Genomic DNA, 14,172 nt, shown 5'->3' with positions numbered 1-14,172 from the left:
TTTGATCTCTAAGATTTGAATATTTGGAACAGTCTAGAAGAAAGGGCTTAGCATTCTCAATTTCACCTTAGGAGCAATACTTATTAGGTATATGATTCATATATAAATCATTATTTAAATTACTACAGTTTGTTCTTTGCCTAGTATGCATGATATGAGATATTCTATCACCAGCGTAGTAATAACATGGAGTTGTTTCTTTATCGCATTTCAAATAGGCTTTAAAGTTATGTATTGAAGGGTTGTTTCTTACTTCAGTGGGTTACAAGTATCATATTTGAATTGTAGAAAGTAGAAATGAATTGTTGATAATTCTATAAATTGGGGGTTAAATATCAGTTGAAGATCGAATGAAGTACCGTATAAACTCATATAAGCCCATTCGTGTATAAGCCTCACCCCCCCCCCCAAAAAAAAATGAACAGGTATAAACACTAAGAAGTGCATGCCCCGTGTATAAGCCAACCCACAACCCCCGAGACATCACAAGATGCACAGTAATTTCTAAATGCATTTATTTAAACAAACTTATGTTAACAAAAATTACAAGTATACTTATCTCGGGGTTGGCATCTATGATTATTAAAAAGAAATGGTATAAACTTATTTGAAAAGTAAATTATTTAATTTTCTGTTTTCTTATTGTTTCTGCCTAATTTAGATTTGTGTATAATTTGATCCAACGATGACAAAAATTGAGCAATCTTGAGTTGCTGTAATACTACCTCTGCCTTTTGACCCAGTTATTGTTTGTTTATGCATTATTGCATTGGACATTTTATATGAGTACACCAGTAATTACATCTTTACTTTGCCTTGAAATTGTAAATACCTAACTCATGAAAATGTGATCCCAGTGTGACAACACAATGAACAATAATATGGTTTGATTCAATGCTCACAATTAGGCTACTGAACATATTTATATAGTGGAATCGCTGCATGTACATTGTAAGTTTGAAAATGTGCTGAATGAAGTACATTCTGCTGAATGAAGTCCATTCCTTGGAGTTAGATCATGGGCACCACAGTACTAAACTTTAATATCTCCAAAATACATTAATGAAGTTTCAAAAATTATGCTAATACTTTAAAAGCTGAGTTGTAGTTTGCTTTGATGTAAGCCACCTTCCACCATACCTGTCAGCTCTCACGCTGAGAGGGGGAAAAAATCCAGATTTTTTGGGGTCACTCCATGCCTACCTCCCAATTTCATATCTCCCGATTTTTGCAGAGAACTCCCGATTATTACATTACATCTTCGATTTCATTTCTTCTAAAAAAAAGAAAAGTCCTTCATAAATAGACATCATATGCAATCCATGGAAGCCATGTTCTGTTGTATCATCAGGGAATATTTTTGTGACGAAATAATTATTTTGTTTGAAAGAAAAAGCTTCTTAACTAAATAGAATGTTAAGTTTAAGCATTATTCACACAAATTTATGATTTTTTTTTACCTCTACAACAATAAAAAAAAATTAAAAAAAATAAACTAGAACAAAAAATAAATCACAACAATAAAATTGTTGATATTTAATTTCAGTCCTAAGAATGATCACTATGAGTGCTGTAACTCCATATGCAATAGCGCCATTCCCACCAAAGAAACTTGCACAAGTTAACACCTGGCAATTTTATACCATATATACAAATGTTAATTACCATTATTAAATTAAAAGAAGGAATGAAAATACATACATACTATGAAACATGTGTCAAAAAACTAATTATGTTTTATGTTTATATGTTTTGTAGTAAACAATACTAAATACCTTACCAGTTGACAAAAAGAGAATAAAGTCGGATATACAACGAGGGGAAAATATTTGCCACATGTACAGTACTGTGAGACTGACATTTAGGTACCTTTAGTTCAACAAAATCGGAAATACTTTATTTGCCAATCAATTACTGGTGCTAGCATAACACATGGTAGTGTAGAACATGGTTTCTTTGAATAATGACAGTGGGACAGTCATTTTCACAAAATAGTTGCATCAATAAGGATTAAATTTTAATTAGTCACGCTGGCTTTCTTGCTTGTTTATTTAAGACTAACCTTTAGCTATTGTGCAGTTTGGCCACAGCTGACCAGAATATGAAAATAGGGCACATCTAGGGGGAAAAGAAGGTGCATCACAAGGAGAAATGGTGCATCCTTTACAAATTTCATGCATATTGGACCTGGCAGATCAATGAATATTTAGTGGAAACAAGGCTTTAAAAATGCCATGAAAAACCTCCCTATTTTAGGTCCCTATCTCTTACTCAGTCTCCCTACTTGGTTTCTGAAAAGTTGACTGGTATGCCTTACACCCCATTTTACAAAACTATGGTAATCGTACTAATATTATGGAATGAAAGGCAATTACACATCAATGTACTGGTATAGTTGCCTGTCAAAATTCCCTCTTAACAGTAGCCAGTTTGGAGGGTTTAATGATTAACTGGCCTGTAATGATGTCAGAAAACGAAAGACAAATCTGCCAGATATCAACAAAGGAGACATAGAAACATTAAGCTTTCCATTGTGTGGAAAGTTATGATGATGTTCAGCCAAAACACAAAACTAAAATAGATTGATGATGATCTTAGTTGAAAGATTTGATGAGAATTTTCGCCTTTATTATTACCATTCTTCGTGAACATGTAAGTTATGCTGTTATGTGCCTTGTACAATTAAATGTGCGAATCTTTTCATAAATATTACCTCAGTTTGTAGGATCGCATATATCATTGAAAATGAGTAACTCATTAGTGCCTGATTCAGTGTAAACAAAACAGCAATTATGGACTAGTTGAAATATCTGGAAGAATGCAATTTGGTCAAAACAATGAAAAGTAATATCTGCATCTAATATGTTTGGAAATAAATAAGGATTTAAGTGACGTGCAAGTACTGTACATTATAGTTTAGCCTGGTCTCCCTGGTAAACTCAACCAGCCCGCCAATTATGAAGTCTGTATTTACCTTTATTTATTTTCATGTTGGAGGAATTAGAAAATATGCACATGCAAAATAATAACAAAATCAATCATAGTACTTTATAACAGTTTAATAAGCGTTGGGTCACTGAAAATGATTTTGTTTTACATGCATATGTCTTAAGACTGAAAAGATTATTTTTTTCATGTCTGAAGATTTACAGCCATTACAGTAGTCACCAAAAAGACTTAAAAACTGTAAAGTTTAGACATTGGCCCGCGGATAAGCTGCATGTTGAAGTGGAGGAGATTTGTCAGTATTTACCTCACTATTGCTACCCCCATTGAGATGCATGGAAAAAGAAAAACTTGTGTGCCAGTGTACTGTAGTTTATTGTGTGTTTCAATTGATTTACACTAAACAATAAAGAAAAAGGTACCAAATGAACCTGGTGTGAACACTTAGTGAATAGCTGAATCTAGGCTATTGTTGTTAATTTAGGTACTGGTATGTTCAGCAAACTACATAAAAATAATGTACATTTCAAGTCAGCCAAGCTAATATCACTACCATTCTAAAGGGTCACCAGTGGTTTATACTTATTTGATTGTAATTTCAATTATGTGACACCAAAACTGTGATGATGTGAGGCAGATTTCTTCTTCCATTGTTCACATTTCACAAGCATTTTCATCTTTAGCACTTCCACATTGCAAATTCATGTACAGGTCAGTTAATTAGTCATACTGTAAGTAAGTTATATTAGCAAATCAAGCAGTTTCTGCTGACTGTGTAGGTCCCTGAAACGTGTAGTGGAATAAATCTTTATTATGAACCAGAGTACTTGTAGAATTTATTTTCTTGATTATTCCAAGTCTGCAGAGATGAGGGCAACTTTATTATTGCCCCAGGAGATAAAACAAGATATTGGGCAGTACAAATCTAGGTTTTGCTTCACTTACCCAGATTTGTGAGAGCTGTTTATATAGCATCAACAGTGCACGTGTAATCTCTTTAGATCTGAAACTATCCACTTAAATAAAATGTACTGAGTTGATTTGTTGAGCAGAAACACACCATGTTTTATTCTTGCTTTTTTTAGTCAAAGCCAATTTAAAAAGCAAGGGAGCAAAGGATGACTCATTCTTGCTGGTGGCTATCCAAAGGACAACATTAGAGAGTTCTGTGAATTTTCATTCAACAGTTTACAAGAGGTGGTAATGGACAGGCAAATGTTAACATTATGTACCATGCTGAAGCACGGATAAAAAACTGCAAGTAAACCTTCCAAAAGCTGATAAAAACTTGTCTGAGTGTAAGGGCAGGGCTAGGTGGATGATTTCTGATAGTTTTCTTTAACTACAAATGCAAAATACTCAAACAAGAGATAGGTGGAAGTGGTGGTGGTTGCTTGCATCTTGTGTATTTTATTTATACTTTTGTTTTTACACTATCAGTATTTACTTTACAGATAGTATTTACTTTACAGTGGTAAGCAGTGTGCGGTATAGCCATGGCAAGAAGGAGACAGCTGAAGAATTTGATAGAAGATATGAAGAATATTTCAATAGAAAGGATATAGATGGATGGGAGCTCCGAAAAGCATTGAATGATCTTCAGGTATATACTAAAAGATACGTGTATTCTGCCATTATGAACAACTAGAAGATGACAACTCAGAATTTGACAATGCATCCAGCTTTGAAGGTCTTTGAAATGTGTTCAAATGGTGCCAATTTTTACTAAATATAAAGCTAAGACACAAAAATGCTTTTTTGTCAGCAACTGCTCAGCAGAATTGAAACAAATTTAACAAAGCATCCTGGCTTGAAGCTAGTTTACATATTTACAGATAATGAAGGATTGACATAAAATTTGGTTACCATTGCAGAAAATAGAAAAACCTTGAAATGGCACCTCTAAAACTGCTCATCAGAATTTTGGAGAAAGCATTCTGGTTGCAGACTTTAAAAGTTTTTACAGATGTTGCTGATTAGTCATCAGATGTGGCTAAAGATGGAGGCAGCACTTCAGGCAACTTTGATTTTATTATCAATCAACAAAATTGTAAGAGATTTTGAGAAAAAGTACCCTACTAACACATTTCTTTGCAAACTCATCTTGCATACCTAGATTTCAAATGGACGTGCTGTTTTAGTTATTTTCAGCACCATAGATTGATATGGATGTTATTTATGTATGCTATTACCAATATTCATCTTGAATCACAATGTTATATCTGCACTTATTGTGACAAGTTTCAAACTATTAAATATGTTTGCCCTAAATTGTAAATAAAAATGGAAGTTGTACAAAAAAAAAAATATGAAGTTTATCAAACTTGCATTGCATAGCTCTACTGGTGATGGACCAGAAGAGCTTATAGGATGACCGGTTGTCCATCATCTGACATCCATATGTTCAAGTTTGTTAGAGCTGCACGTCCTAAACTAATTGGAGGATTGCCATGAATTTGTACATGTGTGGTCGTCCCAAGGTCTACCGCTTTGGTGGTCTAGTGGTTGGAGCATCCACTGCGGATGCAGGAGGTCACTGGTTCAAATCCTTGCAAAGTCATCCAAAGGCTTATAAAAATGGTTCTAACAGCTGCCTCGCTAGACACTCAGCATTAAGAGGTTAGTGTTAGGACTGGTCGGCCTGGTGTCAGAATAAGGTGACTGGGTGGGACATCATGATACATATATGTGGCATGATGCCCCAGTGCTAGACATCACTATAAACTGCCACACTGCAGACATCATAGTGATATGACTGAAAAATCGTTACATCAATGTTAAAAATACAAATCACATACGCACTTATTCCAAGGTCTTATTGTTTGTAAATCGAAATGGTTCCACTCATACAAGCAGTAATGGCTGTCTTAAAAATCTTGGTTTTGCCATTCTTGAGTAGATGGTCATAGCAGCGTGGGGTTTTCATAAAAGATTTATTGTGATGTCTAGTTGGGCCAAGATGAAACTAGTACTGGTCTGGCATCCAATATGACCAACACAGCAGCCATCTTGAAAATTGTGTTCTTGCTACTCCTGAACAGAAAGTCATATCAGCATGAAGTTTTTGCTGGAAGACTTCATATGGTGTCTATTTGTTGTAATTGTGCTGATTTGATATCCAATATGAGTGCCACCTTGAAAATCTTAACACTACTTTTTCAAGACAGAAAGTCTTTTCAACTTTGGGTTTTCACTAGAAGGCTTCTTATGATGAGTAATTGTTTCTAATTGAAAATAATTCCAATCTGACATTCAGTACGGCCATTATTGCAGCCATCTTGAAAATCTTGATATTTCAATTCTCCTAAATAGAAAGTCATTTAAATGGGATTTCCACCAGATGACATTATGTTTGGTCCTGAATGAAAAGGGTGTCAGTCCAGTTTAAAATATTGCCACCATAGCAGCTGTTTTGAGATTATTGTTGCTGCTCTTTCTAGTCATATCAAGATGTAGTTTCACCATAAGACTGAAGAAAAATGATACTGATCTGACATCCAGTACAATCACACTGGTGGCCATTTTAACAATATTGTTGTCTCTACTCTAAGAAATTATGGTCATATCAACATAGGGTTTTCTTCAAATACTTCTTATGATACTTAGTTGATCCTAAATGAAAATGGTACCCTGCATAAATCTAAATATGACTGCTACTATGAACATACTGGAATGGTTTTTTTTTAATACTAATTCTGGGGTTTTCACCTAATGTCTTCTAATGGTGACATGTTTGTTTGAAATGAAAATGATGCAGATCTTACATCCAGTATGGCTGCCATGGTGTTCATCTTAAAATGATATCACCCAAGAATATCAGATAGTTTCAATATTCAGAGTTCTTGCCCTCAATTCATAGAAATCATTTTTGGACATCAGACCATCTGTCCTTTTGAAACATGTTTGTCTATTGGCTATTGCCATTTAATTTGTTGTAAACAATGATTAAATTGGGGACAAGTTGATTTTGCATGAGCTTGCATTTACTGCTGCATCCAGATGAAAACGATAAATTTAAACTCTTTAAAAATATTAATATAAAATTCATTTTCAAGAGGTTTTGTAAATTTTTTTAAATTAATCATAATTTTCAAATGAATTGTGAGTGACCATGCATACTAGACTCTTGTATCTTGTCACCAGCCTGGCAAGAATGATGACAAAATAATGAGTTGAAAATAATCTTGAAATTTGTGTGGGGTTTTTTGTATGCAAAAATTGTGTTCTTTAAATGAAATTCTGATTGCCCAATAATAACATTTGTCTGGGCTGGTTGGGTATGGGAATTGTTGTTTTCTATTGCATGATACATTTTTTATATATCTTTCAGGGTCATGATTTGGTGCCAGAGCCCAAGATCGTTATTGCTATCCTCAAGGCTTGTAGAAGACTCAATGACTACTCCCTCACCACTCGTTACCTTGAAGCTCTCAAGGTATGAAAAAGTTGAGACACCTCATTGCAGATAATCACTCTTTAAGAAAACAGATTTAGTATTTTCAGGTAAAATAAAGTACGACTACAGAAGTTCTATTGCAATTGTGCATAAAATCTAATATCCTCATCAATTAGGAGGGAAGCCTTGGTAGCTCAGTTGGTAGAGCATAGGACTTGTAATTGAAGGTTTATTATCTGCCCAGGCCAGCTTTGGCTGGCAGCCTCATTGTGTACTTGGAAAACAGCACTTGGCTTTCATTTCCTCTGCTTGATATAGTCGATAATGTGCTAAAAGTGATATTAAAATCAACAGAAACAATATTGAGCAATTATCCTGTCCGATTTGATCAATTTAGGGACTCTGTTTCATTCAGAAGATATCTCTTCATGCAGGATCTGTAGATTAACTGTTAGCAAATGAAGATAAAAAGACAATTAAAATTTTTTTATATATATCAGTATATTATGAAAACCAATGATTCAATGATTTGGTAATAATAAAAAAATTAAGAAAAGGGTAAAAGTCACACATTTAATGATTGAGCATACTGAAAGTTTACAAAATATTTGCTTTATGAATTGATGTCAGAACTCTGAACTGTTGGCACATAACCATGTAAATGATAAGGTCATTCCTAACTTGCACAGGTGATGCCTATAAGCCAGGCTAATGGAAATAACTTTTCATGTCTAATTTGAATATATGTAAAAGAAAACATTTTCAATGTATATTGGAAACAGTACATAACTGACATTTAAAATTTTCAGTTTAAAATATAGTCATTTTAAAAAAAAGAGGTATTACTCCACAAATATTTTGTGTCCTTGTTTTGAGAGAAATATCTCATTTTGGTCTAAGGGCAGACATGTTGACTCAGTGGTTGAGGCATTGGACTTGTGACCAGAAGAGTATGGGTTCAGTTCCCACCATTGGACAAACCTGGATGAACTACTGTGGTGTGTTCTTGGCAAGGCACTTTATTCTGCTTTGCTTGGTATGATAAAACCTTCATAGTATTGCTGAGCCAGATAATGCCCAAAACCCAAAACCAGTCATATTGAGTATGTACAATGCATGAGTACTACTTTAAAAAGTGTTCTAATGCAAATTTTTCCTCCACGGATGTCACCCTAGGGCCAGTTTACTATTCCTCATGTGGCCTTCGTGGTAATTTGAGCTTGAGACCCCTGTTCTGATGGATGGATTAACTTCATTCATTTGTAATCCTTGATGTTTATAATTATGTCTGTTATCATCAAAAACTAGTTAGCTCCATTTACCTATTAACCAATGCATTTTTCCTTTAAAATAAGCCTATCTTTAATATGAAGGCAAACATTAATTATGAATAAATTAAATAAGCTTCACCAGTTGCTAATATCCCTTAATGTTCTAAGTTACAGGTATTTGTTCAGGTGTTTATTTCATTATTTATTCTTTATTTATTGCAGACCAAATGTGGTTCACATGAGAAGCAGATATGGCCTTATATGGTGCAGGAGATTCGGCCCACATTGGATGAACTTGGAATTTCTCTGCCAGAGGAATTGGGCTATAACAAACCAGAGCTGGCTCTCAAAAGTGTCTATGATATGCATGGTTGAGCATGCTCCTTATTTAGGAAATTCTTTAGGTAATTTTTCATGTTTTCACATTTCTTGTACTTGCAAGACATCTTTAAGATACGCTGTGGTCAATTGATGCTAAAAGTTTGGAAATCTTGATAATAATTTAGAAAAACAGTTTAAAATTAAATGACATTAAACATAAGAGACTGATTGATCTGTGTAAGCTCAAAGCAAGATGGATAAAATTTGTCCCGTTTGTGTTCAGTTCTTCCTATGTGTATTTTGATCATGGTGATATTTTCTGCAGACCTTTTGGCACTTAGTTCCAAGCCATCATTTGGTATTTGTATTTCAGATTGGATTACTATTATCTAGTACACAACATTTTGAAGCATTGTCATTAACTAATAATGAAATTGATGAAAAAATACTTAATGTTATTCTGATATATGGATTCTTTACTACACTACTGATCTTTTCATCCTGATTCTTTTTTACCATCTCCTTTAGTTTTACTGGTGCCAATACTTTTAATAAAATTGTAACTTCTATTTTCTTGGAATCTGTCTAAATATTTGTGATCTTGTATTATTGTCAAAAGGTAAAATGTGCTTAGTTTTGTTGTAAAATCTAAAACTATTAATTAGCAAGGGACTAAAGTAAAAAGTGGGTCAACGTCATGTGTGCAGAAATTATTGCCTTGTTACAGAGTGTTGTTACAAATGTATTTTGCAAAGTTGTGGAACCAACATTCGTATTGTCACCACATATTCCATTTAAATAATATCATTATTTCTGCATATTCCTATCAGTATTTTCCCAGTGGTATTAATTTCCTGATCTGATGTTTGTTTCTTGTGCAATTTTTGCACATCAAGAATTTTCAAGTTATCTTTAAAAAAAACAATGTAATTTGCATCAAATTGAATTAATCGAGAAGAAATTCATTTTTTAACGCAAAAATCACTGAAGCTATGAGTTCTGGCATTAGTCTCACATTAAATAACATTTGTAGTAGCCATGATAGTAATTTAGGACTAATTTCACCTTTGGTATATTCAAATCTTGAATGTGATGGAGGAACATGGCAACAGAATAAACACATCATTTTAGAACCTGTTCATTGACTATGAATCAAGTATATAATCCAAGTCCAACTGAATTGTTAGAAAAATGTTAATTCTTTTGACAACATCGTAATTAGCTGTCAGATATGGAGTAAGCTTATGATCTTTCTGTCATCCCAACCAAGACCCCACCACAGCCACGTGACCATGCCCAACGACAGCACAGTAATAATTGCTATGCAACTAGAGATGAGTATTTTGATTTCAGTAGAGCCTTAACATAGTGGAACAGTAGGAAAGAGTGACAGATATTTAAGGGTTGGGGTGATTTTTAACAATGTCCATTCATTCCACCACCACTTCCTCAATGGAGATCACACGCACACACAAAACTTAGATTAAATCCTGAAATCCTGGCAGCATCCCTGCTGGGGAGATAACTTGACCATTTTATTTGGTTTTATTGGTTTTGGTTATCCCATGGTATTTCTGTTACCTGAACTGACAGTGTGTCCAATCAGCATGGTCGAGAAAGGCTTACAACCATTGAGAGTTGTTGAAGGACTCACATTACTACAGATATGAAAGAACAAGAACCATACTATGAATCAGTGAAGATAAAATAGAGTATATGTGGGTTTGACTGTCCGTGCTTGGTTGATAATGAAAGTACGATTTTAGTGAAAAGAATCTTTTGAAAGCTTGTCCTACTTGTAACTGAAAAAGTGAGGGACATTGTTTTATTAACATAATTTCCATCCCTTTACAGACCCAAGTTTGAAAAAGTCGTTACTAAAATCAGCAACTGACTCTTGGATGTAGTATTGAAAGCACACATTTCAAATTTGTGTTGATCCAGAAAATGGTGCAGCTGATGTGAATTTAGCTACTTAAAAGATGTATCAAATCGATTTTAACCTTCTGGTTATATCTGTTCTGGTCTGTTTCTGTCTATTCTGGTGATTGTGTCCAATGAATCAGTATGGTTGGAAAAAAATTTGGCAAATTTAAAGGTTGAAAAATCTTTGGCAGACTATGATTTTACACTGTACTTCTGCCTGAGAGATGTGAATAATTTCATTTCTTGGTCTGTTGATTCTGGTTGTGGCTCAAATCAAATGCATCAATGAAAAACATTGAGAATGTTGATGCATTCTCATACTTTGTTACAAATATTTATTACAGATTATTTATTACAGATGCATATCTCCAGATAACGGTGAATATAGCTTGAATAAGTTGCAACAGTTCTAGTTGGAACAATGGACATTGTTAGAGAAACTTTAAGTGAGCTAAAATGTAAACTTTTTGGTAGCACGTGATGCAAGATTGCTCAAGACTTATCCATCTGATATGCTCACCATAAAAAAATCCAAAAAATCCATTTGTACCAACTGATGATGACTTTTAGATAACTGTCAGAAAGGCATAATTGACGTTATTCAGAGGTCTACAAAAATTACTATGGTCAACAACAAAACAAATCCCATAACAGCTGTGGCAAAAATGATGGACTAGTATCTTTGCTGCTGTTGCCACAGTTGATCATTTGGTTGATTTAGTTGTTGTTTTTGTTGCTGTTGTTTTTTTAAATATTTTTTTTAAAAACAATATATTGGTTGGATGAAGAACCCGGAAAGACCACCAACTCAAATTGGTTGATCTGTGACAAAAACTCGCCTGTGAGATATGCAAGTGATCTGTAAAAGCAAGCACCTTAATACACTTGGGCACATGGTGCCTCTGTTGATTTGATGTTTATCTCCAACAGCTGAAGTCATTTAGACATGAGATCTCAGGTTTCAGTAGATCAGTATGTCCTTTATACCATGTTAAGATGAAGAGTATATATGGCAGCCAGTTTTACTGCTGAAGAAAATCCAAGTACTTTTGAGACACTGAACATTGACCTTCCACAAGTAATTGGCAACATTCTCATTTACACACTGGAGGCAGGTAATCACATGACAAGCATCTTGTACTACTTTGACATGGAAGCCCCTCAGATCTGTATCACATGACAAGCATCTTATACCACTCTGCCATGAAAGACCCTCAGACCATAGGTACAAGTCTCATTTGAAAGCCTAAAAATAGGAGATAGAACCTGTGACAACTGGATTGAAAGTGCAGAATGTTACTGTTAGGCCATCAGTGATGATAATGATGCTGTTGACATTACAGTTAACTGCAGTGACATTGCTTTTACAAGTACTCTGGGGGAAAATGATTCCTTGACTTTCATCCATTTTTAAAAATCTAATTTAGGATATAAAAATGTTTGACTTGCTATATTTCTTTTTTTTAAATGAATGTTATAGTCTTGCAACAAGGCATAAAAATAAGACGTTGGTAACTCAAATATATGTTCTTACACGAAATGATATATTGTAAAAGTAGGCAGAAATAATGCAGCATCACTTAAACAATCATTAGTGGGTTTTTTTCCTGACAAATCATGTATTATAAATTTACCCAAACATTTATTGAAAAAAATAACAAGGAATCATAGCATCTAACCACTCATTTAAAGGAATACAAGATTTAACTATTATTCTAATCAAAAGCAGCATGCCTGAGAACAAAGAAAAATAGCAAAACAGTGATCACTTTAGTAAACACATAGTTTAGTAAGGATACAAATTCATGATTTCTGTATTAGAATAGAAATCCCTATTATAAAATCTGTATTGATGGACATTAAATTAGTAGGTATTACGGGTCTGATCAATGACATCGACAATAAATTAGTAGGTATTAAGGGACTGATCAATGACATGTACAATAAATTAGTAGGTATTAAGGGACTGATCAATGACATCTACAATAAATTAGTAGGTATTAAGGGACTGATCAGTGACATCTACAAATAATCAGCCACCAAGAAAATTTGTGATTTCACAGTTTCAGAGACATACATGGCTGACAGACAAACAAACAGAAGGACAAAAGATTGATTATAATGAATGAATACAAATAAAAATATGCAGTAGATTATATGATCTATAAGTATTCAGTAGATTACCTCCAGCCAACTGTTATTTAAATCGCTTCTGCCCCCAACCCAATATTAAAATCGCTTCTACTACCCAATAACCCATAGCCAGAAATTATGTTAAAAGAATATGCTTCTGTAGGGGGTAGTGTTTTTTTATTAAAACATCTGACGGTGTATCATAAATTTTTTACTTCTGTTGTGGGTTGGTTGAATTTTTGAAAGTGCCTTACCCCCCGGGGTATATGTTTTACTGGAACAACCCTAATCTAGATATATTTTTTGTATGAGTGAATAATATGTTATGAAACTGATTGAGAATTTTCTTCTCTGGTGGCCTAGTGTGTACACTTCAGATGCAGGAGGTTGTGGGTTTAAAACCCTGGCCGAGTCGTACCAAAGACCTTCAAAAATTGTATGAACAGCTGCTTCACTAGGCGCTCAGCATTAGTGTTTGGACTGGTCGGACTGGTGTCAGGATAATGCGACTGGGTGAGACATGATGCTACATGTCTGCAGCATGATGCCCCAGTGCTAGACATCACTATACGCTGCCACACTGCAGACATCATAGCTATATGACAGAAAGTTTTTTAAAGTTATATTAAGATCCAAATCACACACACACGCACACACTCTTCTATGAAAACAGTTTTACAGATTAAGTTGAAGAAGGAAGGATGCATTGTATGGGTTTAACTTGTGACTTTGGAAGTAACTCTTTGCTAGCTTATAATTATATAATAGTCCTGAAATTCCATTCTCCAAGTCATAAGAAGTGACCATTGGATGAATCTTAACCAAGTATTGCTTAAAGTATCTTGTTTTTATCGTGACTCAGGCCAGACTAATTTACAGATAATTTCCATTGCAACTGAATGGGTTAATGTTTACCAATGTGAGTGATGCTAGCTCACTTAAGTCCCCATTTTGTTCATCTTAGATTCTTATGGTATAATGAAGACATTATCCATCGCAATGATTGATTGTTAATGATACATGTTTTCTACTGTCATTTGTATATTCTCTCTTTACAGATAAATTATTTGCTGTGACCAGATGAACAGATGTGAGAATTTGAAAACAGTTACTGGATTATTTTCTTAATATCCTTTTATTTGTACATTGAGGAAAAATAAATCAAGGATCTTTAATTTT

General features: G+C 34.1%; 1 protein-coding gene across 1 annotated transcript in view; it reads left to right on the top strand.

Moving 5' to 3' along the window:
- The window catches only part of LOC149801730 (cytochrome c oxidase subunit 5A, mitochondrial-like), a 17,935-nt gene extending 3,763 nt beyond the window's left edge, over positions 1-14,172 (top strand). The window contains exons 2-5 of the mRNA XM_089956040.1: positions 4,419-4,549; positions 7,277-7,381; positions 8,836-9,017; positions 14,052-14,172. Of these exons, the coding sequence (XP_089812166.1) occupies positions 4,419-4,549; positions 7,277-7,381; positions 8,836-8,988 (389 nt within the window). The 3' untranslated portion in view covers positions 8,989-9,017; positions 14,052-14,172. The remainder of the gene's footprint in view (positions 1-4,418; positions 4,550-7,276; positions 7,382-8,835; positions 9,018-14,051) is intronic.

The sequence above is a fragment of the Sinohyriopsis cumingii genome, chromosome 4, assembly GCF_028554795.1.
Source record: "Sinohyriopsis cumingii isolate HCF-2022 chromosome 4, ASM2855479v2, whole genome shotgun sequence".
Classification (NCBI taxonomy): domain Eukaryota; kingdom Metazoa; phylum Mollusca; class Bivalvia; order Unionida; family Unionidae; genus Sinohyriopsis; species Sinohyriopsis cumingii.
This window is presented reverse-complemented; position numbering and strand designations above follow the sequence as displayed.